Below are 25,000 nucleotides of genomic sequence, written 5' to 3' on the forward strand. Positions count from 1 at the left end.
AGAACAGCATGTCACTGCGTCCACTTTCCGCCGGTACTCCAGGGGCCTCCATCTGCATCAGGCAGATGCCAGGCACATCCCCATCTCCTTGAGAGGCTGGTCAACCTGTTGCAACCACGAGGCACGTGGTCGGCCCATTGGCCTCCTCCACTCACGAGACTCCCTCGCTGAGAGAATCTGGTGAGCAGGATCAGCGTCAGGAAAACGAGCCACATGTCCATACAGCCGCAACTGACAATCACGAACCATGCAAGTAACAAATCTCATCCGAGTCTCTCTCAGCAACCGCTCGTTGGACACAAAATCTGACCAGCGATAGCCAAGGATTCTCCGAAGAGACCTGGTACGAAAGGAATTAAGTCTCCGTCTCAGATCCTTGGTCAGAGTCCAAGTCTCGCATCCATAGAGCACACTGGAAGCACCAAGGACCTGAAGACTCGGACCTTCGTCCTCCCGCACAGGCACCGGCAGCGCCACACCCCATGATCCAGTGAATCCATAACTCCCCAGGCCCGACCCAGACGTCTATTGACCTCTGACTCACAGCCAGCAGAGACATGAATATCACTGCCAAGGTAAGTGAATCTCTCCACGACCTCAACATCCTCACCACAAACAGACACAGACAGGATAGCAGCATCCAAGATGTCATTGAAAGCCTGGATCTTAGTTTTGACCCAAGAAACCCGTAATCCCAGCGGCTATGCCTCCTCATTCAGTACCTCGAAGGCCTGCAAAAGGATATCTAAAGTGTCCGCAAAGATGATTGCATCATCTGCGAAATCAAGGTCCGAGATCTTGGCATTCCCAAACGATGCACCGCAGCTTGATCTTTCCGACATCCTCCCTAAAATCCAGTCCATACAAGTGCTGAAAAGTGTGGGGGCGAGTACACACCCCTGACAAACTCCAGTAACAACTGGAAATAAGTCAGAGATGGTACTACCACACTTCAAAGCACTCTTAGTACCAGAGTAGAGTTCAGACAACAGATCGATCAGTTTTGGTGGCACCCTACGAAGACCAAGAATCCTCCAGAGGGCATCCCGATTCACTGAATCGAACGCTTTACAGAGATCAACATCGGCTGCAAGCAGCCCCTGCCGAAACTCTCGTTTGCGTTCGGTGAGGACCCGAAGAGCAAGGATACGATGACCTCTTTGGTGTAAAGCCTGACTACTCTGGACGCTGGTGCTCAAGCAGATGGTGGCGAACCCTATCAATAATTATCCGAGCAAAGTCCTTGCCAGGCACTGAGAGCAGCATCTCCCCTCGGTAGTTGTTGCAGTCTTGGCAATCACCTTTCCCTTTCCAGAGAGGGACAACAAGGCTCCTCTTCCAATCAGTTGGGATGATGCCTGTGTTCCAGGCAGAGCACAAAACTGCATGCAACGACACGAGTGCAGCATTTCCACCAGCCTTGAGAAGTTCGGCATGGATGCCACAGATTCCTGGAGTTTCACCCCGTTTCAACCGGTTCACAGCAGCCCGTGTTTCCACAAGCGAAGGTGGACCACAGTTGATTGGAGGGTCAGCAACAGGGATTGTAACACCCTTGACGTCCCCTGTAATTCCCCTGTAAGCGGGACGAGAATCACCTGTCCACAGGTGATGCTCTACCCCCTCACAGATTCCTCGCACATAGGCCTCCTTGTCCACCCTTCGAGCACGTACAGTTTTACGCCTCAGCTCCCTGAACAGCTCAGCTCTGCCATTCAGCATGGCCCTGCGACTCTGGTCAATGGTATCCAGTGTCCCTTGAGAGAAAATTCGTCTTCGCCCTGCGGTGAGTTCCATGACATCCACCGGCAACATCAAGGACGTTGGTCTTGAAAGCACTCCACAACTCTTCAGGACCCCCCAAAGCACCCAGACACCCCAAATGTCCACTCAGCCTGTTCGCAAACTCCTCAGCTACTCTCTCATCCTTGAGCTTGCCAAAATCCAACCGAGGCTGGGATGGTATCATTCTCCAGGATTTAAGGTGCAGCTTTAGAGTTGCTACAACAAGCCTGTGGTCAGTATTGAGGAAATGAGCACTCCGGTAGTCCCTGCAGTTCTGGATCATCCTCCAGCGACCGTCAACGAGGACATGGTCAATCTCCTTTGCCACACCGCCAGCATTGGAATACCAAGTCCAGCGATGAGCTTGTGGGCACTGAAACCATGAACCAGCCACCCTAAGTCCATGACTTCTTACAAAGTCAAGGAACATAGTGCTATTCTGGTTCATCGTTCCTGACCCATGAGGACCAACACATGTCTCATAACTATCCCTATCAGTTCCAATCGATGCATTGAAATCCCCCAAGACTAGAAGTGTATCTCGTCTGGTGCACTGATCAACCACAGACTCGAGCGTGGCGTAGAATGTGTCCTTCACGGTGAGGTCACTCGCCTCAGTCGGAGCATAGACAGAGACCAGGGAAATGACACCTAAGGAGTGATGAATACTTAGTCTCATAATACGCTCATTGACCGGTGTTAACTCAATTATCATTGGGGTCAGCTTATTGGACACAGCGACAGCAACTCCTTGAGTATGGTAACCATCAGAGCGACCAGACCAATAGTAGGTGTAACCACCCACCATTATCTCGCCGCAATCCGGTCTCCGAACCTTAGAGAGTGCAGCAATACCGATGTCCAAACGCTTGAGCTCAGATGATAACAGAGACAGGTGATCATCCTCTCTTCGGGATAGGACATTCCAGGCACCCACCTGAAGGGACCGCCTCAGGTTAACCCAAGGATGTAGTGTCCGGAGGGCCGTAGGTCTCGGATAGTTGTGAGGGCTGTCGAACTCTGTTTATTGCCCGTCCGAATGCACACTACTGCAGACTACACAAAAACGCCTCAAGCGGCGCGAACCCCTATATCCCTTGCAGACACGTGACCACCAAAACCACTCCTCCACGCCTCCACAACGCTCCCCGCATTGTGCCTCTTCCACGTATGCCAGTCCACCACATTCCTCCCTGCTAAAAATATGATGATAAAATGACCATTATAATGACAAGTATAATTGGCACAGAATACCATGACACAAAAGCAAAGAGGAACAAAAATGACAGTAATCAAAAAGCATAGGCACTACAACAAAGAAAGCAGCCAGAGCCAAAAATGGCACTTATCATGTGGCCGTGAATCAAAACCCAGACGAGACGGCACAAAAGGAACCGTGCTTCATCTGCTATCTGTAACCCTAATGCCGTTGGTTTAATCCGGCCCATAACTCAGCCCTCTATCTCCATCACACCATATAACGTGTCGATGTGAGCGAGTTGAATCTCAAAGCAGTGGACCGGTGCTCGAGTACTGAGTTGCACGATGAACCCACAAAAACCCTGACCATGTTAAAGATATCAAGAAGAAAGTTGGGAAGCACAGCATCACTATGCAGCAGAAGCGCCCCCAGGCGGTTCATGCTTACACGCCTTCCGGCGAGGTCGCGATGACCTCCCGCGCCCCCGGCCAACAAGCTCCATCAAACGCCCCCGGTAGACAAGCTGGCACATCTCCCTCAGACAGGACCGCACCAGGTAAACACCCCGAGCCTGCAAGCCCCGCGGCGCCACTGTGGCCGACCTTGGCGAGAACAGAGGTTTGCGCTCCAGGGCACCAGGCACGTCTGACTTTGGTGAAACCAGGGGTGAGGGTGACGCTGAACAGCGAACCAGCCTCGGCTCCGAGCCGATCTCTGAGTCCCACACCAAAACCACGCATCCAACCCAAACGAGAAAACCATGCACGTCCACACGGACGGTCAGCGTAGCCTGGAGACATATCAGTGTCATACAACAAAAAACATTGTCTGCTCCAATGCAACCTCCCCATCACGTACAGCGCGTCCTGCCAGCATAATCCCCACACATGACAGGGTAGCGAACCGTGGACTGCCCCCACAGCAGGAGATCAGAAAAACCTCTTTATTCGCCACGATCACCCCCGAGCTCTTCACATCACATCGATCATATCGGACATCCCATCGATTGATCCCAGCCAACCATATTATGCTCACACGCGAACTGTTGGCATTTGTTTTAACAACGCTAAATCGAATCACTTGTGCAGCGAGAATAAAATACACCACAACAATTAGCAATTCATGAATCACATTGTGTGCACGCCTCTTGGTTGTCACGACGTTGCGAGGACTTGCTTGTCGTCGATGGTCGCGTTCCGCGAACTTCTTGAACGCGACCGGCTCGCTCCAATCCCCCGCTGAAATCGCCTGAACGACACGGGTGTGCACTGTATCATGAGCGTAGCGGGAGCGCGAGAGCCCGTCGCCACAGGCATGGCTCCCGTTGCTCCAGACCCGCATATTGTCGTCGCCGGAAGCAATGAACGGCAGCCCACGTTGCATCGTCGCGGCTCCTGCCGCCAGAACCTCGCCCTCGGGTCTCGAAGGAGGCACAGGTGCACCTGGAGGCACGAACTCCGAAACAGCAACCTTCTCCCCCTCCCCGTGCCTGGCCGTCCAAGGCCACCAGCTGACGCCATCCAGTCCAGCCTGAGGCGCGCCAGCCAGTTCCGGCCCAAAAGGGCGGGCCCCTCCCCTCGTACCACAAACAATGAGTAGGGCACTTTGACGTCGGTAGACCACCGAGACGTCTGCCACAGAAAGTGGTGCAATCGCTTCGCCGGTGTACGTGCACAGCGACAAGGTCGTCTTGACTAGGTGAACACCGCGAAGGTCACGAGCAGCCCGCTCGCGCATGACTGACACTGCAGCACTGGTGTCAACTTGAAACACGATTGGCGCGCCATTCACCTCGACCTCCACTGTTATTGGTCTTGTCACCTCCGGACCAATTGAAAACAGGCTCAACATTGGTTGCATTTCCTGCTCCGGGCCGCCGGGTTCGCTATGCCCTGGCTGCAGGCCGCTTCCCAGGTCGCTGGGGTCGTCCCGCACATCGCTATCCAAGACCTTCACGGCGGCCCCCGCCATTCGACACACACGCATCAGATGTCCCACCTTGTGACAATGCAAACACACGGTGTTCTTATACGGGCACACTCGCCCCAGGTGCGGTCCACCACATCCCAGCACCCCTGGGTGTCTATCTCGCTCCCCGCGCGGCCGCGCTGCGGCGCGCGCCCACAGCTCGCACCGAAAGACGTGCGCGTGACCTGGGGCACCTGGGTCATCGCGTGGACCCCGGGATCACCCGACATGCCCCAGCTGGAACCCCCCATCACGTCCTGGACAGCGATGGCGCGGACATCTGTGAGCGTCTGCTCGACAGCTGACGCAGTCTCGACCGCTGAGTCGAATGTAACGTCGACACTTCGCATTCGCAGAATCGCCGACACCATCTTCGCATCTTGCAGCCCAGAAATAAAGCGATCTCTGAGTCGAGCTGGACGCTCCTCTGCCGTGATCTTGCAAGCCACGGACGAATGCTTCACCCGTGCCATGAAATCTGCGACGCGCTCCTCCGCACCCTTCGCGAGGTGATCGAACTGGTACCGCGCCAGCTGCAATGACTTCTCCGGCGCCATGTGGGCTTTCATCTTCCCTACCACGTCTTGAAACGACAGCCCGTCGTCACTGGGCTTATCCGGCGCTACCAAATCACTTAGTGGCCGATAATGTTCCGTTGATAGCGAGGCGAGCAAGATCGATTTGCGTTTGCTCTCGTCGTCTACATTCACGTGGAAATAGCACCCCAATTGTTCAGAAAACAACTCGAAGTCGTCTCCGACGAAAACGGGCACTCGTCCATGTGCCGTGCCCCGACCTTCCGCCATCCTCGAGCCGTCCTGCAGTTCACTCGATGGCAGGTGACAGCGAGACGTCTGGCTGCAGGACTCGACCCGCACCAAAGACTGTGCGTGCGGGCGCACGAAACTCGTGACGCGCTTCCCAGGGATTCACGCCAGGTGGTCGAACTCGAACCGCGAGAGCTGCGCTGATTTCCCGCTCCAGCGATCCAATCGCTCCGGCCAAAGACCCCAAGTCAAAACCGATGCAACCCAGGCACCCTGCACACGTCGATTCGAAACACCCAAGGATGTAGTGTCCGGAGGGCCATAGGACTCGGATAGTCGTGAGGGCTGTCGAACTCTGTTTATTGCCCGTCCGAATGCACACTACTGCAGACTACACAAAAACGTCTCAAGCGGCGCGAACCCCTATATCCCTTGCAGACACGTGACCACCAAAACCACTCCTCCACAACGCTCCGCATATTGTGCCTCGCCCACGTATGCCAGTACACCACAAAGGAGACCGCCGTCTGGTGGACGACACCTCAGCACCACTCTCCCGCAATCTGACCCAGGGATGTTACCCCGTGGTTTCCCTCCTTTCATCAAAGATTGGGGGTCCCGAAGGCTTTGCCCCAATCCCGTCATTCGGTGAGCTGCCCTGTGAAGGGAAGCTGCACAGGAAGTACTCCCACAGAGTGGGTTTTCAGATTTTTTTGCGTTTTTGTGTTTTGCGGAATGAAGGGTTTTACGGTGGCCAGAGTGCAAATCCTGCCACCAACCTCCTCATAAAAAAGTAACCCAACTGCAGGAGGACGTCCGCAGACAGTTGGGCACTAGATATGGATGGCCTTTGGCTCACAAGGAGCTCATCCGCCCTTTGACAAGTTTTGTTTTTAATCCTGCTGGGTGTCCATATCCAAACACCCTCCTCACCAGAAAACCTGGTGGGGGAGACGGTTTAGTCGCAGACAACCCGACCATGGAACAGGTTAGTACAGGTTTACATGGTACCTGGAGCAGGTCACAGATCTAACCTGACCTGACAATAATGTGCCGACAAGACAAGAACAACAAGTGCCACGATTACAACTTTTTGCATCGATTTTGAATTTTTCTGAAAGAATAAAATTAGCAGACAGAAATATATCAAGATAATTGAAAGGGAAAGTTTTGGTTCTTGAGTAATGCCAACCTACCTTTCTGGTCTCAAAATTGTGACACCGACAGAGAGATAACAACAGAGGTTGCAGGTCTGCGAGAACAACTGGGTCAGGAGGATTGCGGAAGTGAAGAGGGTGAGTGGAAGGAGGATGGATGAATTGAGGGAGGAGATAGATTTGCAGATGATCATGACAAGGCGATTGGTAAAAAGCCAACTGAAGTGGGCTGGTCACATGGTGCGGATGGAGGAAGAGAGAATGAAAAGAAGAGTGGAAAGGTTGAAGGAGCAACGATGGTAAGATTGTGTGAAGAGTGATATCAATAACATGGGGGTGATTAGAGAGTGTAGAGAGTTGGCCGAGGACAGGGGGAAGTAGAGGAGTATCATGGTCAAGGCAGGGGAGAAGTTTGGTACTGTTGGACCTCACCCCTTATAAAGGGAAGAGAGCAGTGGTGTAGTGGTAAAAAAAAAATCACATGGGTCAACTATACAAATATCAGTTGAGGCTGTGAAGCAGCCAAGCTTGAAGGTCAAGCTGTTCCGGAGTGTCTGCAGGCCGCAAGGCTCAAGGTGCACAGAGCATGGGGAGGGTGTGGAAAGGGGCAGAGCCCTCTGTCTCACTCTACTTCACTGCCGAAGGCTGCGTGGTCTTGGCTCGACATGGGTGGCAGCATGGCATCTCAGAGGGTGTAGGGGGAATCTTTGGACCACTTCTGCAGGATCAGTTGCCTGTCACCATGCTGTGGGCCAGTTTGTACAGTACTGACTGGGGTCATTCTTCAACAACAACAACAACAACATGATGGAAGACCGAGTCCTGGCTTCCCATTGCAAATGGCACAACACTTTGGTCACATCACATAGCTCTTTCATCAAGAAGTCGAGCTATATCACCTTGTTCTCTGTCTGACAACAAGTTACAATTCTCACAAATTCACGGATCGGTGTTTGTGTGTTTGTCGTGCTACTCATCCTACAGTTCTAGGCTGATTACATCCAGACATGCTACATAGGATCAGCATGACCCTAATTAGTGTGGAGGGATTTATCATTGCCAGTGGTCTAGTGGGTGGGGGAGGGTCGGAGAGGGCGGAGGAACGCAAATTATCGATGTAAATGCGTATCGTGTCGCGCCACTCCAGGTGGGAGACGGTATTACTTCCCCACCCTTTACAGTATGCTGTTATGTACATGCGAGACAGGTCCCTTCCTTTTGTCTCGTGGGAGAATCAAAGGTGTGTGTTGCGATGTTCTTTTCACTAGGTTATTACATCTAACAAATCATCTAACGACCATCAAACAAACCAACAACCATCCCATCCCCCATCACGATCCACCACCGACCCGCTGGCTACTCGCACCCTGACTTGCCGAGACGAGATCTCCCAGTTCAAGTTACTCGGCTTCCACAAATGTTTCACACGCAATCGCGGCTTCACCACCATTCACCTTCCTCACACGCGTGGAGGGTGCGGGTGCCGGGCATGGCCAAAATACCGCCGAGAAAGGGCGGGCCCGTGGGAACCCTGTCCAATCAGGGCGGGCAGTGACGTGGGTCTCGCCAAGGCCCCTCCCCGCTGAGGGACATCGATAAATTACGACGCGATCCTCAGGAAGGTGTTCGTGGTTGGTTCGGGGAGGTCCAAAAAGAGACCGCCATTCCTCAGCGAGAGGTTCGTTCGTTGGTTCCGATTTGCTGGCGTTCGTGGAGTCTTCCTGGATCCCGTCCGTGACCCTGATATCCGCCTGGGGACTCCGACTGCTCCACTCAGGTTCCTCCAAGAGTACGAGCACCGCGCGTGTGACTGTGGGCCGAGCCGCACAACCATGAACAGGTGCCGCACCGCGGACACCACCGACCTCCAACGTGCAGGTACCCACGCGAACTGCGACCGCCCAGCTCGTCTCTCCCTCTCTGGCTGCGTGGGTCTTTCAATAAATCGTCTGAGTGTGCATCTGAGTGTGTGGGCCCATCTTGTAAGTAGAAACGGTTTAAGTGTTTATTCCATCATTGTAAATTCTTGCTTGCATATCCACAATAAGTCTTGCCCTGTGTCTTCTTTATTGCAAATAAATCACCATTTTTAGAAATGTTCCCAGTTCGTTTACATCCTTTCTTGCATTGGTCCAGCATGGTTCGGATCTGAGTTTAGCCGGGTTTTTATACCCGATAATCTGTTCATCCTCGCCGGCACGACTTTTGCAGTTCCACTCGATTGCACCCGAACCGGAGTTGGTAGTCGGTAGTTGGAACTCCACCGCAGTCGGTAGAGTGACCCGGTTCGAGCAAGACGTGCCGAGGGCGTGGTTCCCCGGTAGTCGAAATCGCGTTGTTAATTAGGTAGATTGGTTCTAGACAAAAATACCCTCCGCTACGTGGTTGAAATATTGGCGTCCACTGTCGGTTCAGCGACCCGCCGTGTCACGGAATTATCCGGAGCGACGGCCTACAATTCCGGAGAGTCCGGTGGGGATCGACGTAACTTTCCCCACCTTGCGGTCGTTCTCGCCACCGGACCTCCGGCCCGCAACAATATATATATATATATATATATATATATATATATATATATATATATATATATATATATATATATATATATATATATATATATATATATATATATATATATATATATATATATATATATATATATTGTTGCGGTTGTGGAAATTCGCAAACCACCATTCAGGTCCCGTAGGTGAGATATCTCTGTAAGTACAAGTGAAGTTTGCCCAAACCCAATACCCAGTTGTATAGAGGGAATTTATGTGATCCATCTGGGCTACGATGCTTTGAGATAGCCGTTTTTCTGTTCTATCGTTATTTTGAACCAACCACGTCTCAACCGCCATCACACAACAACCACCAACCACAACGCCGCTTCACAACAACAACAATGCCAACAGCCACGATCTTTACCTTCACAACTCGCTCCCGCAAACATCGCATCACCGCCATTCCAAATGGCACCATGGCCATAAACCACCACCATAAACCCTTCACCACCTTCACCTCTCTCCTTCTGCGGCCATTCCCGCACCACCTGTGAGCACCGAGCGTCGGGCTGTCCTGGGCTCGTACAAGATACGCACCGAGCCGAGAGTGCAAAATGCGACCTTTCCGAGGAGAATTCGGATCAGGAATGCTACACGCCCACTTCTGATCCATCCAATCAGCAAGCACGGGGCGGTTTGGCCCCGCCTCCAGGCGCGATTGTGGAATCGAGATATGCAAATTCTAGGATCAGGGGAGATTCACGCCCCTTTTTCTCCGTCCAATGGGCGAGCGTGACTCCGCCCGCGAGCTCGTCCTGATCCGGAAATTTGCATATGGGTTCTCCTGCCGGCCTATAAAGCGCTGAGCGCAAGGCGAATCGGGGCAGAGTCAGTTTGGAAGAGCGGAGAGTGGCAGAAAGCGAAGAGAGTTTTGGGGCAGAAAGAAAGCAGAGTTGTTGCGCAGGAGTTGTTGTGGCAGAGTCAGTTTTGGAAGAGCGGAGAGTGGCAGAAAAGCGAAGAGAGTTTTGGGGCAGAGAGAAGGAAGAGTTGTTGCGCTTGAGTTGTTGTTGCAGAGTCAGTTTGGAAGAGCGGAGTGGAGTCGGGAGGCGAGGGCGTCCCGGTGGTTTTCGGCAGTCGGCTGAGGAGAATTGGGGGAAGAGTCCGAGGAGCTCGGGTCAGAGGCAAGGAAGACGGCGGTCGGCGACGAGGTCACGGTGGAATCGCTCGTCACGGGACCCAATAAGCCAGCTATACTCTTTCTCCAGAGCATCAACAATTGCCCCCCCCTTTTTTCCCCCACGCTGAGATAGTGCGAAAAGGGGACCCCGTTCCCACCCCACTCCAAGCGGTGCCAACGAAACCCGCGAAGGAGCACGAAGTCGGGGCACCGCCGCGCTACCACATTTGCGGCTCAGCACGAAGACGCGGGTAGGACCCACCCGGTCTCGCGGACCTGACCGCTCTTTCAGGTCCCGCGCAAATATTGGCCCACAGGCCCCGTCTGCCCCCTTGTCTTTGAGGGTGGCCTCTTCTTTTGTTTCAGTGTAAACGTGTGTGTGTGTGTGTGGCGCCAATCTGGTGAAGTAAAACTGTTAAGTGTTGCCGTGTGTCGGTCTTATTCGGTAGTATCTCTGCGTCATTGTTTCTTTTGTTACATTTGCTTTTTGTGCATAATTGTTTTAATTGTATACGTGTGCTCTCTCCGTGTGCCACGGAATAAATGTGCATCATGTTGAACTGTTTTCCCGTTTCGCTTCGTCTTTTCTTTAATTGAATCTCCATCTTGCTTCACGTAAAGGGTTGGTAGTGGGCTTAATACGCCCGATAATTAATCGGAACGGTCGAGGCCGACGATAACACCGCTCGGTTATCCCGATAGTACGGAACGGATCGCTTAAGCGGCCCGTGTCCGGAGTCGACCTGCGGCGAGGTGCGATCGCCCGGTCTACCCTCCGCGTGGGTACTTAGGTAGGTCGAGTTTGGCGAACAACCCTATCCCACGCGGGGGGGCGATTAGCATGATCGTGGTGAGGCCGAAAGGCCCACCCGTGACTAGCTCCTGGCGTTAGTCCGAGAGGGTCACGACAGAATTGTCCGTCCGGTGGGTGACGTGCCGCGATTCGAGTCACGTGGCCGATCGCACGCCGGCGGGCGCGAATTCGCAACAATATACACACACACACACACATATATATATATACGCGTATATTTACGAATACATATATAATTACGTATACATACTATATATCACGTATAAATCTACATATATATATATATATATATACATATATATATATATAGATATATATACGTATACATATACACGTACACATATACATATATACATGTACTGTATATACGTATATACATAGTGACTAAACATCAGACGCACCTCCTGACTTATGGTGAGCGTCGCCGTGGATTACGTCTCACACGGTAAAACCGCATAATCCGCACAGAACAACCATCCGTCTATCACCCAGACAATTGTTCCTGATAATACAAACCGTTCAACCAGAAAGCTGTGATGTGACCAGTGAGAAAATCAAAACATGAGGAGTGTGACGAGCACTCCGCTGATCACCATTGGACAACAGTACACAAACAGTCCACACAATTGTTCCTGCATTTGCAGGAACAATTGTCTGGGTGGCAGACGGATGGTTGTTCTGTGCAGATTATGCGGTTTTACCGTGTGAGACATAATCCTTGGCGATGCTCACCATAAGTCAGGAGGTGTGTCTGATGTATAAACGACAAATGTGGTCATCATTGGTTCGATATTTATCGGTATACCATCCTGATGAGGACAAATAAGCCCAAAATCCAGATCGGTGGTTCCATTTGATGCTGAAATGATGATGACCATTTCATCTTTGTCTCTTTGACAGTCACCCGGCCAAAGTCTCTGTGTTGGAGGCGATGCTTTGGTGTGGACTGTTGTCCAATGGGGATCAGCGGCGTGCTCATCACACTCATGTTTACACACACACACACACACACACACACACACACACACACACACACACACACACACACACACACACACACACACACACACACACACACACACACACACACAAACCTCATCCTTAAAATGAGCCCTTCATATCGCTCATCACCAAACTTTGATTTGTGAGATCAGAGTGCCCAATTCCATTGTTCAGTTGCCCAATCTTGTTGCCTTGCAAATTTTCATCTTTTCACCTTATTCTGTGATCTAAGCAGTGGTTTATTTGGCACAACTCTGCCAAGGAGATCTGCTGCAATCAACCTTCTGCTCACAGTGCTGGACGACTCAAATTATAATAACTCTGCTCAACGCTACATGGTGATGCTTACCAATGCCGGCCTTTGTAACAGACCCAAAACCTCGGCCAAATATTCAGGCCTGCTCTCATTTCATTTGTCAGTTGCTCACTTGATGTTCTTCTGTCATGTAAGCTGAGCAACTTCAAGTGCATCTCTTCCCTTGGGAAGGTGTTTCTGGATATTCCTGTCCTATTCTGGTCTTGTACGGAGCCAGTTTATTTCAGGCGTTGCAAAATGTACCTCACACCATTGTGGGAAATCTTCAGCTTTTCCGCTATTTTATTGAACGTGTGCCCTTCTTCTCGTGGAGTTCAGATCTTCACATGCTGTTCTGTTGAAAGTTACTTCCCTGGTGCCATTCTGAACCCACTCATACACTTTCAAGCAACGGAACAAGCTGATGAAAATCAATTTCACATATTCACTAATTTTCAATTATTATTGTGGTTTCTTGTAATTCATAAGAGTGCAACTGGTGTTGATTACTTCAATGATTTGTTATCATTCATTGTTCAAAAATCCACAAATTGTTTCCAGGATATTTTTGTTGTGGTGTGGATATTACTAGAACATGGTAATATAATAAGTAGAGTATTGCAAAAATAACATTTTCAATTTCCTCATTTTTTTTTTTCATGCTAAAAAGGTAATTGTAATATTTGATTAACTTTCACAGAAATCTGAAAGATTATCTACCAGTATTACACACTTCTAACTTCCCACAAATATTTAATGAGAATACAGCATCACAAAGGTGAAAATACCCCAAACTGGATCAAATACACTGTATAAGATACAAAAAGTCTGCATGTGACCTTTGAACTTGGTATTTAAAATATGTCAAAATGTATTTACTTTACAAGCTCTACACATGTACAAGAAAAGATTGAAGGTACTTCACCTGCTCCACTTCTCGACAAGCAGCACAAAGGTTGGACAATCGTATCAGACTGACCATCGGACACAACATGAACGTGCAAGACAAAGTCCACGACAGCATCCACCTCCACTCGTAGGTGGGCTTGCAAGCCGGGTCTCAAGCGAGCCATGAGTTCCACGGCCCCAAAATCGGCCAGCAAACGGGCAGCCGCTCCATGCTGCGGGTCAGCACAAACCGAACAATTCAAGCACACGGCGCTAAAGGGGACATGCTCATCTCAAATTTTAAAAACTCTGTTCAATATTACACGGCGATGCTTACAGACGCCAGTCTTCGTAACAGGCCCAAAACCTCGGCCTGCATGGGCACCGTCGGAAAGGAAAACCATCGCAACAAAGTAGCAAGGAGAACCTTGTTGTATATCAGATCAGCATCCACCACCAATCCATGTTCAATCTTCAACAACAGGTTCCTCAAGGATCGAGTTCTGATCTCCTCAAGGTCATGTCCTACACAAGCACGTTGCATTTCCCTGAAATCACCCCATCCATTTCAGAACTCACAAAATTAACTAGAATGAGGCAAAACAACTCCATGGTAATACAAAAATAGCACCGAGTGGGCTGATGATCATCTGTCGAGGTTGTAGTTCAGACCTCTGCCGAATCCAAAATCTGGGAAATGTCACAGAGGTCGGACTGGAGTCAATTTTGGGGAACCCCCCCCCCCCCCCCGATCCAAAATCGAAAAATCTAAGACCGAGCGATCCTACAGACCAATTAGTAGAAGGGCAGAAGGGCTGCATCGGGTTTCAGAGCAATCGGTTGCTAGATAAGAGATGAGTAGGGATCTGAAGTTTCAGGGGAGCCCCCATGGTCTGAAATCGAAAACTCGAAGCCCAAGCAATTGTGCAGCCTACTGACTTGTATTAATTTGTCAAGTTTCAGAACAATCAGCCAGGTGATGAGGGAGGAGTAGCAAAAACAGCAAAAGGTTAACAGATGACCGGATGGACAGACATCCAGACATCCTAAACATTTTATAAGTTCATCTCTTCGAGAATTGAGATGAGACGACCTAATAACAGATGTCTTAGCAAATTACGAACTCACAATATCTAAATGAATAAAAGTAGATTCAAGAAGGGACAGTTCTACTTATATAGTCGACACCACACTCTATCTTCAAAACAATACAAAAACTCAGGAGACGTTAGTCATCACTATTTGCACACAATATAATCATGTGACATCCTGGAGGGGGGAACAACTAACCAACCAAGCACATTCAACATCCTGGGGAAAACAACCAACCAACCACAGTTAACAGCCATATGGAGACAACTAACCAACCACTTTTAACAGGCTGGGGGAAGCAATCAGCCAACCACATTTGACAGCCTTGGGGGGGAGGGGGGGTGGGAGAGACAACAAACTACTGTTAACAGCGAGCCAGAATTGTCCCTACTCCCCACGTTTTGCATCTTCATTCAGTCGCTTCACTTACGTACTTGTAGAAACTCGAACAATGAGATAAAAGGTTTTCAGAGAATCAGATATTGTTTGTGAATTAACATAATCCCACAGAGAGATCTAAGTCTACTGAGGGAAGGTGCAAAAGGTCCACAAGAACCTCAAGATCCCTCTTGTTATGACTCACCCAGCTTCTTGAAGAGTCCAAGTAAATCCATTGCAGCAGAAACCTGAAGCACAAATACATAAGAAATGCAGTGAAGCAAGTTACCAAGTTCAGGGTAAGAGATAAAGTTTATGGTTGGCTCTGATCGTGTCACGAGAGCACAAAACAAGTCCACAGCAGAACAAACGCTCATCTATTACTTTGTTTGCATTCATGGTCATAATGGGAATACAGTACTGGATTCTTTTCTAAATTAGTAAATTATAAATTTATGACACACACTCATGCTCCAACTGAGACCTCTGATGGTGGAATAAAAGAGTAATTTTATTTGGGATTAAACACTGTTAATAGTCTTGTCACACCGCCTGGCTTAGAGGAGACAGGTCCCGGAGACAGGTCCTGGGTCGCCGGAATAATAACGGTTATCATCATACCTAAAACTAATTGCAAGGATATCGACATCGTCAAACTATGTGATGACAAGCCCTGAAGTGAGGGTGATTAGCATCTGCTGCCATTTTCCAAGATGGCCAACATACAGGATTTGAAAAGCCTTATCTTCACCAATATAGAATGTAGACAACGATTTTGGTGTCTAAACCAATGTTTGCACAGTCAAGAGTCCAAAAAACGGTGTTAGAAAAACAATCAGACGAATGGTTATGCATGTGGCATCATGGCTGATGCCACTCCAGTTGCTTGTACACATGCCTCTTTCAGGCCCAAGCTGAGGTATGTTTTTACACTCCATCAATATTTTAACAGAAATCATCCTGTGTTTTTCAAATGTTTAAAGAACAGAAAAGCAGAAAGTATTGGTTGGGATGGCTGCAGAGTTTGATGTATCGCCATCAAAAGTATGGTCGCATATATATGTATGTATGTGTATCTTCTTCTATCTTCTATCTACTTACTGTGGTGGCCAAAAATATTGGCACCCTTACAATTTTTTTAAATAACACAAATTTCTCCAAAAATAAGTTGAAATTGACGAAAGTATTTTGTCTCCAAAATTCTTTATTTCACTGTTAATATTACAGAACCTTTGTTTTTTATTCAGAACTTAATATATCCTTTCAAATCAAAAAAGAAAAATAAATGGCATTGACAAAATGATTGACACCCTCAACAATTTTTTTTTTTTTGTATACCTTGTGGAGGCTCGTGTGAGAGCTAACACACAACGCACATCAAGGGGGCATGAGACAAGAGGGACAAAACAGTGGGCAACAGACACATTAGCAGATCTGTGGAAGGGAGAGGGATGGGATGGGGAACATGGGGAATAGAAGATGGACATTACAGGGACTTTCAGGAAGGAAAGCAGGGAATTTGAAGGAAGTGGGCTTGGGTGGATTATCAGGGGTAGAAAAGATCGAGGATTTGGAAGGGCGGGTGATAATAGGTGGTGGTGAACAGCTGTTTTGAAAGCCTGGAGGGAAGAATAGGAAAGAATAGAGTGAGGGAGTTTATTCCAAAGGCAGGAAAAAAAAAGAGGAATGAAAGAGTGAAGGTGAGCAGTGATTTATGATTTTGGTAGTTTTACCAGAAGGGGGTTTTTGGCGGACCTTGAGCGCCCTGCGGAAATGTGGGGGGACAAATCGCAGAGAGAGCAGGGGGGCAAGGCTGGAGAGGAGATGGTAGAAGACAGAAAGACCACCGACCAACCTGCGGTGATTGAGTGAGAGGCCCAAAGACTCGGTCTCATTGCGGGAGATGCCGATCACCCGAAATGCCCTGGTTTCTACAGTGTGAAGCCGAGAAAGGTGGGAGGCAGGAGCACCAGCCCAGAGGGGAGAGCAGTACTCCATCAGGCTACGGACAAAAGCTTTGTAAGTGGTCAGGAGCTCAGGAGGGCCGAGGAAGGACTTTGCACGACGGAGGATTCCCAATCGGCGACTGACTTTGGAGGCGAGGTTTGAAATGTGGCTTTCCCAGGAAAGGTCATGGCAGATAGTGAGACCAAGAAGCTTGATTGAAAGGACTTCTTCAAGAGGATTGTTGAGAAAGTAGATGGGGGGGGAGAGGGGGTTCCAAGTGGTCCTTTCAGAGAGACATAGTGAGATTTTGAGATTTTTTCAGGATTGAAAGACATGTTCCACATGTTGGACCAGTTTGTGATTTTATCCAGATCTGCAGTGAGCGAAGAAGCTGCTGCTTGCCGGTCTGAGGGATGACCGATGGTACGGTAGAGGTTGGAGTCATCAGCAAAGAGATATAGAGGATTTTCCAGAGAGTCGGAGAGATCATTGATGAAAACCAGAAAAAAGAACAAGGCCTAGAACGCTACCTTGAGGAACTCCAGCCTGGACAGGAAGAGGGGATGAAAGAACTCCATTTAGGGCCACACGTTGACTGCGACAGGAGAGGAAATCTGCGAGCCATGAGTGGAGATGGCCTTCGATACCATGGGAAGAGAGTTTGGTGAGTAGGGCAGGGTGCCAGACCATGTCAAAAGCACGCGATATGTCTCGGGATATGGTTCTGATTTCATGTCTGGCATTGAGTACCTCCATCCATTGTTGGGAGTAGAAGCAGAATATCCAGGGTAGAGTGACCTGGTCTGAAACCAAATTGATTAGCATAACCCACGCTCTGCGCGACATGTTGGGGTGGGTGTGTTTGAGAAAGGAACTGATGCAGAGTATCAGTAGTAATTTTACTTTAATACAGTAAGTGGAATACAATTTCACTGTTTCAGAAACATTTTATTTACTTTTTTTTGTACCATGTACCTCATATGGTCTTTGAGATAATGTAAGCCGAATATCACATTACTCGAGCGCAGAACAAAGTCGAAGATAGCGAGACACGAAACCACAAACTCGGAAATAATATATAAGATGATCGGAAATCAAGCCATTGGAGAAGAGGAAGGATTTCATGTCTGAAGCGATGATGGATTCCATAACCTTGCTGATGATTGGGAGAAGGCTGATTGGTCTGTAGTTGCAGGGATCTGTTTTTGCACCTTTTTTATGCATGGCAGTGACGTTTGCAGATTTCCAAGCAGATGGCAGATGACCATGAGCAAATGAGAGGGTGAATAGAACAGAGAGAGGGTGAGCAAGAGCAGAAGAGCAGGCTTTGAGGACACGTGGGCTGATGCCATCTGGACCGGTTGCAGAATCTGAGTCGGGGTTTGACAGCAAGCTCTCCACCTTGTCAGGAGAAAAGAACACAGAGTCCAGGGACAGTTGGGTGCGACTGGGTAAGGCGGGGAGAGAAAGTGATGGGTTTTTGACACAAGATTTAGCTGCAAACACCGAGTTTAGGCATTCAGCTTTTTCACGTGCGGTATCAGCAGTGCGGCCATTTGAGGTAAGGGAGGAGATGGAGGGGGGAACCTACACCAGAAACAGATTTGATTAGATGCCACCAAGATTTTGAGGAGGGAGAGAGGTTTGAGAGTTCAGACTTGAGATGAGAAAGATGTTGTTTTCTGGCTCTCCTCGGGGTAGACACACACTTGTTCCGAGCTTTATGGAAGGAACTGAGATTGCCCTCAGTTGGGTTTGCTTTCCATGAGGCAAAGGCAAGTTGTTTCAGGACAACTGCCTCACCACAAGCTTCAGTGAACCAAGGGCGGGAGGAAGGGTCGGACAACTGAAGATGAGAGGGGATAAATCTGTGCATGAGGGAGAGCAAGATTCTTTGAAAGAATTCCCAGGATGAGTTGATGTTGGAGAAAGTAGCGATAGGAGACTAGTCGATAAGTTTGATGGCTGCTTGGAGATCCTGCCAGTCGGCTTGAGTGAAATGCCAGACTCGACGGTGGTGAGGTGGTTCTCTGATAATAGCCAGGATAATTTGGAAGTCCATTTCTTCTAGAAAATTGTTGAAATTTAAAACCTTTAGATACCCACATAGGTATTTCTTTGGTTTGCAGTGGAACAAAATTTTTAAAAAGCTGAAAGAATTACTAAATCTTAGCTTATTCCACACAGAAATCCTAAAATTTCCCTGACAATATTATTGGCACCTTTTAGAAATTGTGAGAAATAATTAGATTTCAAGCAGGTGATTCTCCTTTACTTTGAAATTGAACTCATCTGTGGTGAGTTGCAGGTGCCTGCAATATAAAAATCACTCTTTAAACCAGTTTGAATGGAGAAAAGGAGTCATTCTGCTGTTTTGTGTCACTGTGTGAACCACAATGAGCATGGAGAAAAGAAAGAAAACCATAAAATTGTCTGAGGAGGTCAGACACAAGATTGTAGCCAAGCATGGACAATCTCAAGGCTCCAAGTCCATCTCCAGAGACCTTGATGTTCCTGTGTCCACCGTACGCAATGTTATCAGGAGGTTTAAGGCCCATGATACTGTAGCCAGCCTCCCTGGACGTGGCTGCAAGAGATAGCTTGATCGAAGATTGCAGCGAAGGATTGTTCGAATGGTGGAGAAAGCACCTCGATCAACTGCTAAACAGATTCAAGCTGACCTTCAAACACAAGGTATGACAGTTTCAACTCACACCATCCGTCGTCAACTCAATGAAAGGAGGTTCTATGGTAGGAGACCCAGGAGGACCCCACTGCTGAGAGAGACACATCAGAAAGCCTGACTGGAGTTTGCCAAAACACACCCAAACAAGCCAAAATCCTTCTGAGAGAATGTCCTGTGGACAGATTAGATCAAATTAGAGCTTTTGGTAAAGCACATCTCTATGTTTACAGAAAACAAAATGAAGCCTTCAAATAAAAACACTTTCCCTACAAATATGGAGGTTCAGTGATGTTTTGGGGTTGCTGTGCTGCCTCTGGCACTGGATGCCTTGAATGTGTATATGGCGTCATGAAATCAGATTACCAAGGAAGCATTTTGGAGTGCAATGTTCAACCCAGTGTCAGAAAGCTGGGTCTCCGTTCAAGGTTATGGGTCTTGCAATCGGACAATGACCCCAAACACACTCCCAAAAGCACCCAGGAATGGTTCAAGAGAAAACACTGGACTGTTCTGAAATGGCGAGCAATAAGTCCAGATCTAAATCCCATTGAACACCTGTGAGATCTGAAAACAGTAATTGGGAGAAGGCACCCTTCAAATCTGGGAGAACTGGAGCAGTTTGCACAACAAGAGTGGGACAAACTGCCAGTAGAGAGGTGTAGGAAGCCCATTCATGGATACAGTAAGTGCTTCACTGCAATTATTTTGTCCAAAGGCTGTGATACCAAATATTAAGTCTCAGGTGTCAACAATTTTGTCAATGCCATTTATTTTTTATTTTCTGATTTAAAAGGATATATTAAGTTCTGAATTAAAAACAAAGGTTCTGTAATATTAACAGTGAAATAAAGAATTGTGGAGACCAAACACTTTTGTTAATTTCAACTTATTTTTGGAGAAAATTGTGAGTTATTTGTAAAAAGTGCAGGGTGCCAATATTTTTGGCCATGACTGTACCAAGATTCCAAAATGAAGTGAAAAGACCCTGGAAGTTGAAGAGATCCAACTTGTACCAGTGATCTTTGAAACAATGGCAATGATGAAGAAGAACCTGAAAAGGATCTTCAAAACCATCCCTGGGAATATTACAACAAATGAACTGCAGTTGGAAGCTGTTCGGGGCTCAGTGACGATCCTCAAAAGAGCCTTGGAACAAAACTTTGAGAACAAAACCTTGGTCCATGATTTGTGAGCGCCCTTACTGAAACGGAGGAAACTACTTCGAGACCTGGGAGGACTCTGTTCCACCTTCTGAAACCCGCATTTACAAAAAAAAAAAAATTCACAGCTTGGTCCGTGGATCGTGACCCCTCACCGTAATGAGGGTGGATACTTTGAGCACACCCTGGGAGGACCCCATTCCACATTCTGAAACCCTGTGTGCGCGCGCGCGCACACACACACACACACACACACACACACACACACACACACACACACACACACACACACACACACACACACACACACACACACACACACACACACACACACACACACCTGGCAGGTCTCTGTTTCACCTCCTTAAACCCACCCACATGTGGAGATAGCAGGCAAGAGCAGCAACTTGCACGTACACACACACACACACACACACACACACACACACACACACACACACACACACACACACACACACACACACACACACACACACACACACACACACACACACACACACACACGTTATGGTGATATAGTTTATATACACTAGTACGTCGTACATGTGTGGCCGTACGTGTAAAAAAGAAATAAATAAAATTTTCAAACAACCACACAGGACATTCCTTCGCTCTCGTAAACGACGACTGGATTGGGGCATTGTGTTTATCTATAAATGCGCATAAGAAATAGAGAAATTATTAGAATACAGGAAGTCATCAGTATCCGGAAGTGGTGCGTGCCCGTACGGAATGTTCACATGCATTCCACGAATTATCGCTTGCATTGAAATAACAACTGCTATGATACTTACACACACAGAGTTAATTAAAATCCAAATTAAAATCAAGTTTACCTCCCTGTCTTTGCTTGCGATGACATTCGCTGCCATTGACCATTGCCACTCCTACGCCACGGTAACTAAGGCACCGATCCCCATCGTAACCGGCACGGCCCGTGACGTCATCGTCGGCCAGCCGCACACCGGCCTTCGCAGCCACGCCTATGCAGCAACGTGTCTTGTCATTGCTTTGGTAAATAAATGGCTGCAGCAACGTGTCTTGTTATTGCTTTGGTAAATAAATGGCCATAACTTAGGAAGCGCTTGTCCGATTAATATCAAACATTGAAAAGGCACATGCTCAGGTCCCCAGAAATATAGCTGGCAAATTTCAATTACATCGGACCAGTGGTTGTCGAGAAACAGCGGTTTCTGTGGTTGCAAACGGAATCGGAGCACCCATAGCTCGCTTTGCCAGACGAGGGTAGGCTTGTGTCAAGGAACACCAAAATTCTCCAAGACTCTTCGAGTTAAACTCATGTCGTATAATTTCCTTTGTCCTCAGGTCAATGAGGTCATCTTTGGCAAGGTCTGCATCAGTAATACAGTTTACATCAGCAAGGAAAGGATTACGAATCCACGTTTGAACTTTAAGGTCATCTGAGCAGAAGTAAGCTTTGATAAAGAGTTCTGCAGTGTTTCCAGGTGTCTGCACATTTCTGCCTGCAGATAAATTGACAGGGCTTTGTCTCTCTCGACTCCATCCTGCAGAAGCACTTCCTCCAGCATTGGAAAGTTTGCAGAGTTGTCTGCCTCCAATCTCCTCTTCCACAGTGGCAGCTTGGCCAAAAGAGCTTGTAGGTTTTCAGCAGCATCCACAACGGTGACTGCAGGGCCTTGAATCGAAAGACTTACGACACTCATATGACCAAAAATATCCGTCAAATAAGCCAAGCCATGAATGAATTCCTCCCTGTCAAACTGTTCCGAGAGTGGACTTTCCTTTTCTCTCAAAAAAAGTGAAACTTCTGCCCTAAGTTCCATCAAGCGCTTCAAGATTTGTCCTCTGGAAAGCCAGTAAACTTCTGTGTGGTAGAGAAGAACTTCATATTCTGCTCCAATTTTGTGACAAAACCTCCTGAAAAGGCGATGATTCAGAGCCCTGGCTCTAATGAAATTGACGACTTTCACGGCAGTCGATAAGACTTCTTTCAGGATTGTTGGCAAAGTCTTTTGATGCGAGTACATGCCGATGAAGAAAACGGTGAGTCACGATGACGTGAGGACTTTCTTTCTTCACCAGAGCAGTAAAACCAGATGTGTTGCGAAGCATCGCAGGTGCTCCATCTGTGCACAGAGAACCCAAAGTTTTCTTCCAGTCAAAGTTTTGCTTGGCAAATAAATTTTTCAACATTTCTAAGATGTCAATGGCGTTTGTAGTTTACAAAAGGGGCTCACAAAATAGGATTTTTTCTTTGATGGCATCAGCATGCACATAACGGACGAAAACAAGGAGCTGGCTCCACTGAGAGATGTCAGTACTTTCATCCAGTTGCATACTGAAGGGAAATGGTGAAGCTGCCAATTCCTCCATGACCTGCTTCAAAATATTAGAAGAAATATCAACTATTCTGGAATATATGACATCATTTGACAAAGACACTGCTTCAATTTTCTTCCTCAGCTCCAATCCACAAACCAGCTCGACCATGTCCAGGGCATATGGCTTTACTAAAGTCTCTCCAATTGTGTGTGGCTTCTTTTGTTTGGCAATGCGATAAACAACCTTGTCGGATGCTTCAAGACAAGGTTTTTGTGTTGGGGCAATTCCAAGTTTTGGCAAAGTTCCAACCTTTTCAAATCGAGCCTTTGCACGAAAAAGATCCACACTGACCGATGTATTTTCAGGATGGACAGACGTGAGGTGCTCCTTTAGCTTTGTTGGCTTCATGCTTCCATTGGCAAGAACCTTGCCACAAAAGAAACACTGTGGCTTTTGTGTCCCATCACGTTTAGTGATGCAAGTAAAACCAAAGGAAACGTAGGCTTCATCGTACTTCCTTTTCTTCAACATTTCCAACTTAAGCTAGGTCTGAAAAATAATAATAATAATAATAATAATAATAATAATAATAATAATCATAATAATAAAATAAATAAAACACTGTGATGTAATTTATATGGAAAACAGTAACCAGTGAACAAAAATTAAATTAATAAGTTTAGCCCAGCTGTGTGTACAAAACATAATTGAGGAATGCTTTTCATTAAATTTCGGATCTGCTGGATCAACTGCCGGTCACACACAAAACAAAACAAAAACACATTTTTGTGACTGGGTAAAAAGGCAACAATGGCATGCTCAAAGGAATTGTTCACTAATCCTGGGTACATGATATGTCAACATGAGCATACATTCAGAAAGAATCCCCTGAAATATGAGACAAGCTCAATGATTCTACTCCAAATTAATGATAATATCCAGGTATGGGGTATGTAAATATCTTTGAATGGAAGGAAATGGAGAAAAACATGGTACCCCAATATTTATATTCAGTTTCATGCATTATTTATCCATTAAAATATGGATGAAAGATATACAATATATTGTAATGGAGAAAATAAATGCAGATAAAAACATGGCAAGCAGGAAGGAAAATCAGAGCCAGTGCGTGACGCAGGTAGATGGAAAAATTATATTGATGGGTAATTGAATATACAGTATAATTGTATCGGAAAAAAAAAACACATGGATCTGAAGATACTATAAAGTTTAAAACCTCAACAGTATATGAGAAGATTCCTGAGTCATGACAAGCCGTGGAAAGTGAGAAATAAGCACTTAATTATGGAGTGGCACTGGGTGGCGGTCATGCAGACGACAAAACCAAACTGTAAACACAAGGTCGAGTGGCCAGCGCTAAAATCTGGAGCAGGGTACATTTTCTTCAATTTCTATCGACGAGAACTATTCTAGAAGTCATAACTTGGCGATGATGACAACTGTATGGTACCTGACTGTGAACATTCAGTAGCATCCCATTTCAACCTACCTTTCAGATATACTAGTCTTCAGTAAGCAAGAATAAGTACAGTACATAACATCCTGTACATTGACAAAAAATAAAACTTTATATAAAAAGCTAACGAAAATAAATTTTAAATATTTTTATGCGCCTGGTTCACGGACCCCCTGAAGCCCATCCACGGCCCCAAAGGAGTCGATGGACCACAGGTTAAGACCCCCGAGTCGAAGCTGTCTCATCCGTCTGATGGGTGTGTTATGGTGTTAAGGTCGAAGTGGTCTGAAGGGTCTTAAATATCGTTTGGTTTGGGTCTTCAGGGTCTTTTGGGTCCTTTGGATCTTCAGGGTCTTTGGGGTCTTCAGGGACTTCTT

At 47.5% G+C, this 25,000-nt stretch overlaps 2 protein-coding genes across 4 annotated transcripts in view; both read right to left on the reverse strand.

Moving 5' to 3' along the window:
• RTTN (rotatin) overlaps nt 1-25,000 on the reverse strand; it is a 317,466-nt gene that overhangs the window by 278,553 nt on the left and 13,913 nt on the right. For all 3 annotated transcript variants that reach the window (XM_085886669.1, XM_085886670.1, XM_085886671.1), the window contains exons 2-4: nt 15,234-15,276; nt 13,896-14,083; nt 13,596-13,791 (exon numbers count right to left, since the gene is read on the reverse strand). In XM_085886669.1, the coding sequence (XP_085742795.1) occupies nt 13,596-13,791; nt 13,896-14,083; nt 15,234-15,264 (415 nt within the window). In that variant the 5' untranslated portion in view covers nt 15,265-15,276. The remainder of the gene's footprint in view (nt 1-13,595; nt 13,792-13,895; nt 14,084-15,233; nt 15,277-25,000) is intronic.
• Nucleotides 23,045-23,677, reverse strand: LOC147025577 (protein FAM200C-like). The gene has a single exon (XM_085887090.1). It carries the CDS (start codon nt 23,675-23,677, stop codon nt 23,045-23,047), a length of 633 nt encoding a protein of 210 aa, XP_085743216.1.

Source organism: Eptatretus burgeri, chromosome 6 (genome assembly GCF_056783735.1).
Source record: "Eptatretus burgeri isolate ZD-2024b chromosome 6, Ebu_testis_v1, whole genome shotgun sequence".
In the NCBI taxonomy this organism is placed as follows: Eukaryota; Metazoa; Chordata; class Myxini; order Myxiniformes; family Myxinidae; genus Eptatretus; species Eptatretus burgeri.

Coding starts and splice junctions, on each gene's coding strand:
- LOC147025577 (XM_085887090.1), bottom strand. CDS start 23,677: ATGTTGAAGAAAAGGAAGTACGATGAAGCCTACGTTTCCTTTGGTTTT.